Source organism: Cotesia typhae, unplaced genomic scaffold (genome assembly GCF_013202065.1).
Source record: "Cotesia typhae breed Kobodo isofemale line unplaced genomic scaffold, CoteBio_Ctyphae contig_42, whole genome shotgun sequence".
Lineage (NCBI taxonomy): Eukaryota > Metazoa > Arthropoda > Insecta > Hymenoptera > Braconidae > Cotesia > Cotesia typhae.
The window spans coordinates 1,368,836-1,383,279 of NW_027423751.1; the positions used below are offsets into that span (position 1 = coordinate 1,368,836).

Here is a 14,444-nt window from a genome sequence, read left to right on the forward strand (position 1 = left end):
GATTTTCTAGGTTCAATAATGTTCCACGTCAGAAGACGACCAGCAGATTATGTACCAAGAAAGAGAAAAAAGAAACCAAGTGGTAAATGGGGTGAAATGGATAACAAGTACGAAGATGAGAGATTACCATTTCTGTTAGAACTTAATGCTGATGGATCGGAAGTACCGAATGGTGCAGGAATAAGACATCGTCTACTACCTAACGTTACAGAAGTGGGATCTGAAGTATCTTCAAGCAACCAAGCTGGTCATACCCAAACTTTGACTCTCAGTGGCTCCACAGTTATGCCTCGTCATTGTGTTATTGCTTTTACTGAGAATATTGTTACTCTTACACCTGCTTCGAGAGATGCTCATACTTATGTAAATAATCAAAGAATTCACCAGACTACAATCCTTCAGGTAATTCAGGAATAAGCAAAAATTATCATTAGTCTTGTATTATTTTTACTGTATTTACTCGCTTACCGCGGCTATAGAATCCCCATTGTCTGAATAGAAGTCAAAAATATTTATAAGCATATAAAGCTAAAGTAATTACATTGAAGTAGAATTTCACATATTTTCAGTCATAAAAATTGAAAAAGAAAGATATTCACTTTCAATATATCCTTCTATTCAACGGATTGATGATAGAAATTAATTTGATTTATAAAAAATTAAATTTTATAAAGATTTTTTAATTCGACTAGTCCGTAAAATGAAATTTCAATTCTCAATCATCAATTTGAAAATGATGCATTCATTTCTCAACATTGTTATTTTTTGTCATATTGCGCATCTAAAGTAAAACAAAAAAAAAATTTTTTTTGTTGATTCAATTTTCCAGAATTTTGTCCACTCAGTAATATTGTTATTGTGAACATCCAATGTTGTTCAATGTATTTACCCAAAATAGTCAAAATTTGAGCGATTGACATGTAGACAATTTTTTTTTTTTATTAGTTTTGAATTTGATGTGCACTATGAAAAAATATAATAATGTTGAAAAATGAATGCATCAATTTGAAATTATTGAGTAAGTGTCGAAATTTCATTTCAAGGATTTTGAATCCAAAAATCTCTATGAAATTTATTACTTTGGAAATTAAATTTATTTCTATCATCAACTCGCAGAAAAAGTAGAATAAGTGGAAAAAAAAAGATTTCTAAATCAATTTTTCATTTTTTTTATGATTCAAAATAGGTAGTGCCACTTGTATATAATTACTGTTTTATAATGAGTTGATATTATTTGTTGTTAGAATGGAGCCATCATCAAATTCGGTCGACTACATACGTTTAGATTTATTGATCCTGCTCCTGAAGATCGAATCAGGCAGTACCACGATTCAAACAAACAATCGGAGCACAATCGTGATAGGTAAGACAAACATCTTTAATTCAGTAGTTTTAATTGTGCACTAAAAAAGAGTTATGAAATTGTTTTTGCTTTTTACTTTATTATTTTTATTTTAATCACATAATTTATTTTATAATATTGCTCCAATAAATAAATTTCAAGTTCATGTAAAATTAGAAATAAAATTGGCACAGTAATTTCTCATGTTGCTAATTTAATAGTTTTATTAATGATACAATCTTATAGTTAAATACAATGCTTATGAATATGATTTGATTGCATATTGCTAATCGCTGGTATTTTCATCAAATTTCAATTTAAACTTCGGTTTAATAAAAAACAGATCAGGAGCCAGTTCTCCAAACGATGGTCAATGTTCTTCACCCAGTCCAGTAAAATCGCATGTCGCAAATCTTAGTTCAAAAAATACTGCACATAGTTCTGTCATTCCGGAAGGCACACATAATTATGAGACTACCTTCGATTTAGATGGAAATGTTGAAACTGCAAGTCTTACAAGTAGCAGAGATAGTAATAGGTATGTTTTTAGCGCCAGAATTTGATTTCATTCGTTTATGTATACCATTAACTTTCATTATTTTGCCTGTGATTGAAAATGAAAATATTTCAATAAACCATAAGAATGTGCAAGTAGTGTTCCAATCGAATAGGTAATTCAAAAATTTTTAGAAAATTCGAAACGTTCAAAAAGATAAATTTTTGACAGATTCGATAGTTTTGAATAATTCACAATTTTTTTTAATTCCTAAGTTTTTCGAATAAATTGAAATTTCGCTAAAATCAACGTCCGCTAAGTTCAATTCTCATTATCAGATACTTTTTCTTTCGCTCTAATAATAGTTTCACATTCACTAATATCAACTCCTCAGAATTAAGAGCACTATCATGAAAATTTTAGAAATACTTTGAGCTTTGAAGTGAGATTAAAAAAATTGAACTTCTAATTCGATTTAAAGCTGATTTTAATTTTTCCAAACGATCATCTTCAATATCTTCACCTTTTTTTCGGAATGCGCTAGAACCGTCATACTTTAACCTTTTAAAATTGTTGATGTCAAACTCGAATTTTCCATCACGGTAACGAATTTTGAAATATTGAAATCAGCTATAACTACTATAGAATATTTCTTCCTATTTTTTAAAATGTTTGTCTTTGTAAAAATAATTCACAGTTTAACCAACCATGAATTAATATTTAAGGCATGAATTTAAGCCTATTCGAAAACTTATGAATTATTTGCACACTCTTGATAAACGGTAAAAAAATAACTAATTATTAAATGATATATTTTGCGCATATCAAATATTTAATTAGTATATTATTATTCCAGACTTTCGCAACATTACGATCGTCAACCTAGGGGTACAGATCCGATCTTACCTGCAGTATTAGAGTTTCTCGAAGAAACAGAAGACACATTCTTGCACGCAGTTATTACTGATGTTGAACCATCATCATTACAATTTAAACTTGCGCCAACATATACTCTATATCTTGCTACGAGATACAGAGCAAGCACACATTATAGATCTGAATTACAACCAACAGAAAGAGCTCATAGATTAACTGTTATGTTAGGAAACGTTGCTACCATGATACAACGTATAATACAAGATCGTTATATGGATGCGCCTTCTTTAGCTCTATGGCTTTCAAATGGATCAGAGTTTCTTCATTTTTTAAAAAGTGATCGTCATATAGGAGCTTTTTCAACTCGAGCTCAAGATATTTTAGTCGATGCCGTTCAAATGGCTTTCGGATCACTTATAAATTGCGTATCACTAGAACTAACACCAGCAATGTCTCAATTTATGGCAGATACGGACGAACCTGCAAGAGAAGCCAGCGTTTTACAAATATTTTCTAACACGATGGCTCTACTTCGTCGGTACAGGGTTAATGCAGCTTTAACTATTCAATTTTTCAGCCATTTGTTTCATGCAATAAATGCAACGGCTTTCAATATACTTATATCAAATAATAACCTTTGCGTACGATGGTTTGGACGTCGACTTAAAGCTCGATTAAATGCAATTGAAACTTGGGCCGAACGACAAGGCTTGGAGCTTGCTAGTCAATGTCATCTTGCTACAATAATGCAAGCAACTCATTTATTGCAAGCACCCAAGTATAATACTGAAGAGTTAGCGGCTCTTAGTTCAACTTGTTTGAAACTTAATTCCTTACAAGTTCGAGCTCTGTTGCAAAAATACCAGCCGACAGCGGACGAACCACGCTTAACTACAGAATTGATAGAAAATGTGGTAAAAATCATTGAAAATGTTACTGATACTCTTATTAGAGCTGATGGAAGAGAAATACGTCTCGAAGAGGAACCAACTTTAGCTCTAGCAGTATTATTACCAGAAGATGGTTATAGCTGTGAAATTATTAAAGGTATGCCACAAGGACTTGAGAAATTTCTTGCCCCACTTCAGCGTGATGGTATTTGTAAAATAGCTCCTCAACCAACAAGCAGTGGATATTGGACCGTATACATGATTGACCATCATAATAATGTACGTATATTTTCAATTCATTCTACATTTCTTTTAGTACGTATGTAAAAAAAGCTTTAGTAAATGACAGTAGATTGTGCAGTAACTGCAACAATCCGTTAATTGTCCATGAAAGCGAAGATGAACACATGAACAGAGTGAGGACGCTCATCTTCTCTAGTGGACAATATGATATCTACGTTCTAATATGTTCGAATAATCATAACTATGTTATGCAGCTCATGTTGAAATTTTAGAGGTCAAATTTTTTAATACAGTCGAATCTTGTTATGAGTCCGTCAACTTAAATTTTCACTGTAGAGCTTCCCTCATCACAAGTTGAAAAAAAAAAAACCGCGTGAAAATCGGTTCATTCATTCTAAAGTTATTGTGATTTGAAAATTCAAAAAATAATGTTCTATCAGACTTTTGAGCTCGGAGAACTCAAAGGCATACGAAAGCAATTTCTTTGAACTCGAAGAGCTCAAAAACGTCGTAAGTATAATTTCAAGCGTTCAAGTATAGAATCGGCGGGAAGTTGCAGGGATGGCTTTCAGGGTCAATCGTTTTCCTAATTTTTTCAATATAATAATATAATAACAATAATATATAATAATAATTCTGCATCGATTTGTAAAAAATGAGATTGCTGCATCGTACGTTTTTTTTTTGCTTCCGCAATTATTTTAATTAAATTCAATTTGTATTGCCTTTTCAAGATCTCCAAAATCCTGTGATCTAAACATTGAATTATGGACGTCACATTTGCTGACAAATGAGTAACTTCTATATCACTTTTTTTTTTTTTTTCTTTCCAATATGTATGAGTTTTACAATTATAATTGTAATGCTAACAAGAGAAATACCAGAGGAAGACAGAAAACGTAAAAGGAACCCACTGCGTAGGTCATTTGAAGATAAAAACAAACGCCATTCGGCCACATCTGAAATGGAAGGTAGATTTCACAGAATGAATTATCATATTATCCCATTAACTTTCGTCTGACATTAAATGAAATTTATTTCAATTTTATTAGGATCTGTTAAGAATTCTCGATAGAATAACATTTATAATTTGTTTGTACATCACATTGCCTGAAAATATTACAATTGTACTCTTAACTTCGGTAAAATAACCAAAATCGGTCAAAATGTCAATGTTATATACGTCAAATTGAAGGTAATTTCATGAGCTTTTACATGAATTTATCAAATATAAGTCATCTCTTTACAATCGAAAGTTATACATCAATTAAGTCACCGAAAACATGATTTTTACTATTTTGATAATTTTGAAGAGCTACCATTTCTAAACTTATTGACGGATTTTGTTCATCTTTGAACTTATTCAAGGTTATTATCCAAAAATATGTGTACCAAGTTCCATCTAAATCCGTTAAGAATTGTAGGTGCTATCGTGAATACAGGCCGCGTTATATTACACACACACACACACACACACACACACACACACACACACACACACACATATATATATATATATATATATATATATATATATATATATATATATATATATATATATATATATATATATATATATATATATATATATATATATATATAAACTTTCGAACCAATACTATTTTTGAGCTATACTCGACTAGTTAGATGATATTATAGTAAAATTCCGACTTAATTTTGACATGAGGGCCGATGCAATCGATAGATTTTGATGAAATCTACCTAAAAATTCGATAAAAACGTACGACGGTCTGAAATTCGAAAATATGGTTTCGTACTTCCTCCTTACATGCTATTTTTTAAAGATTTTAAAATGTTGTCAATTTTTCAATTCGAAAATCATACTTGAGTCGAAATATAATTTCTAATTTGAGCCTCAAAATCCTCAGTGACATTTTTGAGGGCCAATATGAAATTTCAAGATAGATTTCAATATAGAAAGTAGTCACGATTTCAACCTCAAAACCCTCACAATAATCTTCAATAATTTTATTATTAAAAATTTTTAATTAATATGACACTATTGTTTTTAAATCCTTCCTGCTTTTTTCAAATAAACAAATGGTTTTATCTGATAAAATAAATTTAAAGTGATCAAAGTGTAAAATTTTTTGGCATTAGTACAAGTTGTCATATAACATTTTACTAATTAATTTCATCAAAATAAATTAATCAAATTGAAAAAAATAGTATTTTACACTACAAGGGCAGGAATTTCAAACTTTCTTCCCGTGTAGTGTATACTATTTTTCTTGCTATCATTTGCGGCACGATCGAAGCGAGTGTTGCTGGTCGAGGGCAGGCATCAAATCAAATACATCTATAAATAAACGTATAGTTACATTTTAATTAAAGAAATTATGCTTATATTTTAAACATGAGTATTTTTTGCACAATTATACACAATGCACAATTAATTGTGCTTCCGCATCAAAATTTTGAGTGACCTCTTCTTCATCGGTAGACTCGTCGGACGATTGATGCATTTTTTACTTTTTATACTATCACTACCCTTTGTTGATTACAAAAACTCTATGAGTAGAATTTAATAATTGAAATTAGCGTTAAATGAGTGTAAATAAACTGTGAGGTTATATCATTGAAAGTAAACGTAGAGGTTGTGGATGCGCGTGTCGGGCTCTAGTGGTAGTATTGTAGAGGGGATATTTTTACTTATGTATTGTGTGTCGGTGTACGCGGCTTAATTTTTACTCCCGCTATGTTAGATGGCGCGTGAACAGCTCGACCAAGGAACAAAATTAGATTTTCTACTCCGAAACCAGGGATCAAAATACGTACTTTCGACCGAAGTAGTAAGAAAAAAATTTTTTTATTTTCTTAGGACAGTTGGTTTAATTCGAGTGTTCAGATTATGATTTCGGATACTTGACATTTTTACCTTCCTACGCTCGGACTCGAACACGGAACCCTACACTCTATAAGTCTAAACCTAATCGACTACTCTATACTACGCATGTAGTTATTTTGATGATAACTGTACATAGTTAAAACATATTAGAATCCTCATGTAATCCTCATACTTCCCAATGAGGATTTTGAAGCTTCCGTTCGAATTTGAAACCTACTATACGCCGGAAAGAAATAATGCTGTTTTCCAACTATGGATTTTTTTTGTCTCGAGGAGTCCTTTCAAATTATTTGTTTCATTATCGTTAATAATATATTTTTTGAGAGATGAGTATCAATTATTACTGTTTTTACTATCAGTAAACAAAAAATAACTTCACTTAAATTAACTCACAATTATGTCCATTAAGTTGACAAATTTTTGTAACAAGACGATAGATGAAGAAAATATTAATTACATTGCTATTCCTATATTAAAGTGCAACGAATAACCTCTTAAAAAATTCTAACTTTAAAATTAAATATTTCCAAAACTGTACGATGCAGCAATCTCATTTTTTACAAATCGATGCAGAATTATTATTATTATATATTATTGTTATTATATTATTATATTAAAAAAATTAGGAAAACGGTTGACCCTGAAAGCCACCCCTGCAACTTCCCGCCGTTTCCATACCTGAACGCTTGAAATTATACTTACGACGTTACAATTTGTGTGTTATTTTGAGCTTTCCGAGCTCAAAGAAATAGCTTTTGTATGCTTTTGAGCTCTGCGAGCTCCTTATTGGAGGTGATTTGTTGTAAAATCTGTTCTTAGATCATTTCTATGTCACATATAGAATACTCTTACTAAATTTGGAGTCTATAAGAGCTATAGCTTGGAAATTGAAAATTTTAATTGTTAACACCCTTCCCCGCGAACTCCTGTGAAGTGATCTATCGTAAAATTCGTTCGTATATTATTTCTACATCTCTTATAAAAAAATCCCTACTTAATTTGGAGTCCATAGGAGCTATAGTTTAGAAACGGGAATTTTTTATTGGTAACGCCTCCACAGTCCTGTGTGGGGTCGGATATCGTTAAATTCGCTCATAAATTATTTTCACATTACTCACAGGAAATTCCTACCAAATATGGAGTCTGTAGGAGTTATAGTTTCAAAATTAAAAATATTCATTGTTAATAACCACCCCCACAACCCTCTGTGGGTTGAGCTATCGTAAAATTTGTTCATAGACAATTTCTACATTTCTTACAGAAGATCCCTACCAAATTTGGAGTCTATAGGAGCTATAGTTTGAAAACGGTAACTTTTCATTGTTAACGCCCCCGCAAACCCCTTTGGGAAAAGAATTTCTCAAAATCTGTTCTTAGCTAACCTCTAAATAGCAATAGTAATATTCCTACTAAATATCAAGTTCCTAGGTCCGAAGGTTCCCGAGATCTCGTAATGAGTGACTATATAGATAAGAATCTCCTTTAATAATATAGATAAAATAAGAATGATTATCATAATCATGATCGTTTTTATTAGTTGCTGTTGACACTTGACGCTATGAATTTTTGATGAGGAGTAAATGTAATTAAAATTTAATTTTGATTAAAAAATTTTGAAAATAATTTTAGAATACTTTTAGTTCCGTAGTTCAAGCGCTATGAGTAATCGATCTGGTGGCTATAACAACCATGTTTCTTCAAGCTGTGGCCAGCCAGAAATCCAAATCATTCAGTTACAAAAGTCCACAAATGGAATGGGTCTCAGTATTGTTGCCGCAAAGGTGAGAAATTTATTTATCTTAAATATCTATCCTACCATAAAAAATGAATTATCATATGGATCCAAATACTAGTGAGAAATGTTTATTTATAGAGTATTTATAAAGGTTTTTATAATTAGGCGACGTACACTTTAAATGCTTGTATTTAAGAATTGGAAACATAATACGGAAATTTTGGTTATAAACAGAGTTATTGATTAAAAAAATCTAGATTCATAATACTATGAAATAATTAGTTAATGTAATAACATATGAAATAATTCAAAATTATCAATTAGAAACGAAGAGTTAGTAACAGTCACAAATAAATATATTTAAATAAAATAATCAATAAAAAAATAAGCTTTTGATTCTCCGTTATTTTCAACTTGATGAAATCAATAATATTTTGCACTTTTTTATATTTTTAGGGAGCTGGTCAGGAGCGATTAGGAATATATATTAAAAGCGTAGTTTCAGGCGGAGCCGCTGATATTGTAAGCAATCAAAAATAATTTTCTTTCTTTGTAGGTTCAGTAAAATTGAATTATTGATTTACTCTTTCAATATTTATTTTAAGGATGGTCGTTTAACAGCTGGGGATCAATTACTTAAAGTTGATGGACAAAGTTTAGTTGGAATAACTCAAGAAAAGTAAGTACAGTTGTTTTGATTAAGTAGACAGTAAATTAACGTTTCTGACATGCCTATAATTCGGAGCGACTATCACACTTATCTTCACGTGAATACTCAATAAATTTTAGGCTCATTTCGCGATCACTCATTTATTAAATAATAATCCTATATTTAATAAAACTTATTCTCTAGTCGAATTACGTGCATACCCTTCATAACGGCGGGAGAAAAAATATTTTCGGGCAGACCGATACATGAGATTAGTGTTACTGCCGTCAAACAGTAGTCACTATCTGTGTTATTCTTATTATGATGTATAACTTGAAGATTGCTTGCTAAAAAATTATATCGATGTTTATACGTGTCAATTGTTATGAATTAAAATAAGATATCAACTAAATTTTAGTTAATGAAACACACAAATAAGTAAATATTTTCATCTTAGTTATGTGTATTCAAGCGAGATAAATTAACGAAATTCATAGACAATGCATAATTAAATCATATTGTGTGTAATTGTAGTAAAAATGCAACAATTTTTAAATTAGAAATAATTACTGTGTTATTTATAATTGTCATATTTATTCATTTATCATGATAAGCGACAGGAATAAATTAGCAATCAGAATGATTTGTAATAATTAATATGACAGTTTTATATTTGGTAAATTAAATCTGCTTCTGATGAAAAAGTTGTGATTTAGTTTTTCAGATATAATTGATGCCTGCTTCCCCCCTACCCACGAGCAGAACTCACTTGGCGCAACTAAAGTTGAAATTTATCGCGCAAATATGAGATGCTTGTTAAAATGTTATTTTATTGTTTATAAAAATGTAGTTAATTAACGTACTTTTGATTGGTTATGAAGAAGAATAGTATACACTATATGGACAAAAGTCTTAAAGCCCATGACAGGAATTTCCACTCTCAGCCCTTGTAATGTAAAATACTATTATAAAAAGATCAACGATGGTTGACCCTGAAAGTCATAATTGAAATCTCTCACTAAAAGCTCGAAACGCTTGAATATATTACTAAAATTAAGCAATCGAGCTTTTTTGAGCTCAAAATGTCGATTTTAATATCTCTTCGAGCTTAAAAATGTAAAGAAAGCGCTGTTTTGAAATTTTTTGGACTGCAACATCTTTAGAGCTTAATGGATCTGTTTGAATTCTATATCATTCATCTCAATCGAATGGTTCACTCTTGAGGTATCGAATGACAAAATTTTATTTATACGCACACAGAATGGCTTGCCATATTTCATAGCTAAATTTATCATTAAAGACAAATTTGGGAACAGGGGAAAGAGAGGATAAAAGGAAAAGGGGGGACCTTACCCAGTAGGAACTTTTCGGTAACCGAAAATATAATTCGGATAGCCCAGACCGGGTCTTGAACTCGGACTATTTGGTTATTCGCCAAAGATACCGATTAAACAATCCGAAACACTGTCCGTAACTTCTATTCAGTCACCTAATTTGTTAGAGCCTTAAAACGTAAAAATCTGATTAACAATCAATAACAACGAAAAGTTCATAAAAATCTAGACCTAGATTATGATATGATTTTCGTTATTTTTTTTCTGTACAGTTTTCAGTGAGCCAGTTTCTGCAAATATTCTGAATTTTGTTAGTTAATCAAGCATGGCTCAACGAGTTGAATTTATTCTATATCTTTACATTTCTATGCCATCCACTCTGTATATCATTTTAATTTGTTCGAATCTATACTTTTTTTTATTATTTCAGAGCAGCAGAGTATCTGGTATTAACAGGACCTACAGTAACACTAGAAGTTGCTAAACAAGGTGCTATTTATCATGGTTTAGCTACTCTCTTGTCACAACCATCACCGTTAATGAGCAGAGGTTAGTAATGATGAAATAATTAAAAATTTATACCCGGGAAAAAATCATCATACATGATCATGCAAAACCACTCGTTAAGCTCATGCATGAACGTGCCTGAATATTTGCCAGACCTGAAAAAGCATGACCATACCTTTTTAGATTTGGCGAATTTTCAGGCATGACCATGCATGGGCCAGCATCATCATACATTACCAGGTATGATCATGCATGAAGAAAAATATAATGATAAAAAAAATTCTAATGAAATGAAAATATGGAAAAATATAAAAAAAAAATGTTTTTTTACCAGAAAAGGTAAAATCGAAAGTATTCATAAATGAATGTTGAACATTTTTATTTGTATCAACTTTTTATGTGATACCTTCAACCGAGCTTCAAAGACCATAAAATTTGTAAGATTTGTTTATTTTGTATTTTCAAAGTCATGGGTTTTTGAATTGACAGAAAAAATTTTTTTTGCATCACGCAAGTAAAGTAAAATTAATTAAGGGGTTACTTGGGTTTCACGGTTTCAAAGAATCGATTTTTTTTTTTAATGTTTTGTTAAATTCTACAACATCTCGAGAATGTTGACCTAAAGTTTTAAATCGATCCGAATAATAGTTTCGGAGAAACAGTTTTAAAAAGTTGCGCGCTCAAGGCGCTGTTGTTTTGAAACTCAAAACTTAAATCGCGTTTTTCTCAAAACGATATTTTCAAAAACGGTATCCACAATTCCTCGAGAACTACTTAACCAATATTGATGAAATTTTAGACAGACCTTCGAGATTCAATTTACAAGGTCTTGAACGGAAGATTTTTTTTTTTTTTTAAATTACAACTATTAAAAAAAAAATCCGCGAAATTTTGCTAAATTTTTAATTTTTTTGTAAAAATCTGTACCAAAAATCCAATTTTAATTTTTTTTTGTTCGTTCAAGACCTAGTTTAAAGTCTTAACTAGAGCACATATTTTTTTTTTTCACTTCAAATGATCCTGCTAGGAGTTCTACTGATCTCGCGGACGCATCTTTTTTCTGAGGGCTCGCCGGAAATGACGTCATATTAGCAGAGTTTTTAATATTTTTATTTTCAAAATTTCAGTAATCTTTTATTAAACATGTATCTTCAAGATAGTAATAAGTTTCAATAAAATATTTCATTTTTTCTATTAAAAAAAAATTGCTGAAAATAGACCATTTTTTCCCGGAGGAAACCCATGTAACCCCTTAAACAATAATTTTTCAATTAAAAGCAATAAATGAAAAATATCGACAAAAAAACCAAATGGAAAATCAAAATTTGCTCAATCTCTGCAACTAAATAATCTTAAAAAGTTTACATTGTTTTTTATTCTTTAAAAACTTGAAAAAAAATTTTTTCTCTTTCAATTTTCAAAAATTTGTGATTCTGCAAACAAAAAAATTCCTTGTCAAGAGTTTTAAGATCTGATAAGATAAGTTAGAAATATTATGAAAGAAAAATTGAGCCAAAAAAAACAAACTTACTTCGATTATTCTAATTCTTTAAATTTCAAAATCCTGCAATTTTTTAATTATTCCAAATATATTTTTTTTCATTGTAGTGAAGCTACTATAGAGACCTTGCGGCAAATATAGAGGCAGCATTTCTGCTGCAATTAGTACGCCTTGTTGTTGAATTAATGCATAAAACGGGCGAAAATATTAAACCAAGCAATGGAATAATTCATAAAATATTGAAAAATTAATAAAACATGCTTTTTGATCAGTCGCAATCGGTTGTATTCAAAGCAAGGACAATTCAAAAGGTTAAAAAAGAATTTAAGGCTGTGTATATTAAATGAAATGAAATAAATTCACCACGGATACAAAGCGAAAAATAATAAAATTTTACAAGCTGGTCAATTTGACGATGCCAACTTGGTGTATTTATATATGGAGCATTCCAGGCCAAATGGGACATTTTCAAAAAATTTAGAACGCTAAAAATGAAACTGTAATTATTGACTTGCTTGCACCGGTAAAATTTATATTTTAAGAGTAGAATTTTTAAAGTTTCAAATGTTAAATTCTCCTAAATTGATTCCCCCTTCTACTTATCTGAGTTCCCCTTCTCCTCATAGGATAGACTGTATATTAAAACGGCAATTTTTACTGTTTGAAACTGTAATTTTTTAAGATGACAGAGTCGTTAGTTACTATAGTCCCTTTTTTTTGCGAGTTTCGACTATTGACTAACTTCACACTCTCATGTATTTTTATTGTAAGGATTAAATTATTAATGTGTTGCCATCTAAAGTTCTAATATTTATCTATTAAACGAATACATCAACTAGTAGTGTATGTTTTCTCGATCATCTTTACTCTTTCTCAATCTTTCTCACTAGTTCTTTCCCACCTTTCACTCCATGACACGGTGCGTGATGCGACGTTCGCTCTATCTCACTCTCTCTCTCGACCTTTCTCACTCGCTTGCTTCTTACTCTCGCTCCATGTCTATGTCCTTCATGCTACGTTCACTCTTTCTCACTCTCTCAATCGCTCTCTCCCTCTTCTTGGACAAAAACGCTGCTCATCTTCGCGACGCTAATATTATTATTATTATTATTGCGTTTCATCCGTAAAAATTTTACCCTCATGCGCCTAAAGAAGTTTCACTTCAAAAATATCGAGAACTGCATCATATACCTTTTGATTACACCGACAGTCAAAGTGTGAAATTAATCGTTGATAACGTATTCTAATAATGAAATGTGTGTGTAATTGTGCATGATTCATGCTTGGTCGAGCTTAAATCATGCATGATTTTTGCTAGAAAAATTACTCATATAAGCGAAAGCGTATACTATGTCAATCTACACACATACTTACACATAAATTGGACTTATTCTCACTTATGTTCAGCTTGTATATACTACTTTAACTTCTTACGTCTTGTCATAAGTTATTTGTATGATTTTTATTAGGAAAAAAAAAAAAAAAACCAATTGCATTCAAAGCTGACTTCGGTAATTGAACTTGTTTATAATAGGTTTCTTCTGTAACATAGAATTTTCCTCATGGTAGTTGTTCACTACGTTACACTTGACCATTTTGACCATCTCTCGATCCTCCAGGAACCCCTACGAGCGTCAGCCGACCTTTCTTTCACCAGTATTAACAACCGGGATACGAGAAACTTAAATTTTTAAGTCCCTAGAAGACCAAGAGCGGCCTCGACGGTAATGGAATACCTCGGTGTCGCTCAGTTATACTGGTTAGAGAGAAAAGATCGTGATTCGATCTTTCAGAGGAAGTATATTCTTTACAAGCGAGATTAAACGATACTTGGCTCACAAATCGGTGCTCTGAAAATTGAAATCCTCCCTCTTAGTCGAAAATAAACTAAATCGATATCCGGAATATCGCGCAAGCAGTCCCAAATGAATACAAAACAAGACAATGGCCCGAGCCATTTGTGCGCGGTAACAGCGGGCATGAGGCACGCCAGCCTCGATAC

General features: G+C 31.2%; 1 protein-coding gene across 4 annotated transcripts in view; it reads left to right on the forward strand.

The window, feature by feature from the left end:
• Positions 1 to 14,444, forward strand: part of Cno (adherens junction formation factor afadin) — a 69,179-nt gene that overhangs the window by 21,519 nt on the left and 33,216 nt on the right. For 3 of the 4 annotated variants that reach the window (XM_074244014.1, XM_074244015.1, XM_074244013.1), the window contains exons 7-14: positions 11 to 402; positions 1,245 to 1,363; positions 1,686 to 1,880; positions 2,695 to 3,883; positions 8,357 to 8,497; positions 8,908 to 8,973; positions 9,057 to 9,130; positions 10,865 to 10,983. In XM_074244014.1, the coding sequence (XP_074100115.1) occupies positions 11 to 402; positions 1,245 to 1,363; positions 1,686 to 1,880; positions 2,695 to 3,883; positions 8,357 to 8,497; positions 8,908 to 8,973; positions 9,057 to 9,130; positions 10,865 to 10,983 (2,295 nt within the window). The remainder of the gene's footprint in view (positions 1 to 10; positions 403 to 1,244; positions 1,364 to 1,685; positions 1,881 to 2,694; positions 3,884 to 8,356; positions 8,498 to 8,907; positions 8,974 to 9,056; positions 9,131 to 10,864; positions 10,984 to 14,444) is intronic. The other variant, XM_074244016.1, reaches the window with a different exon arrangement.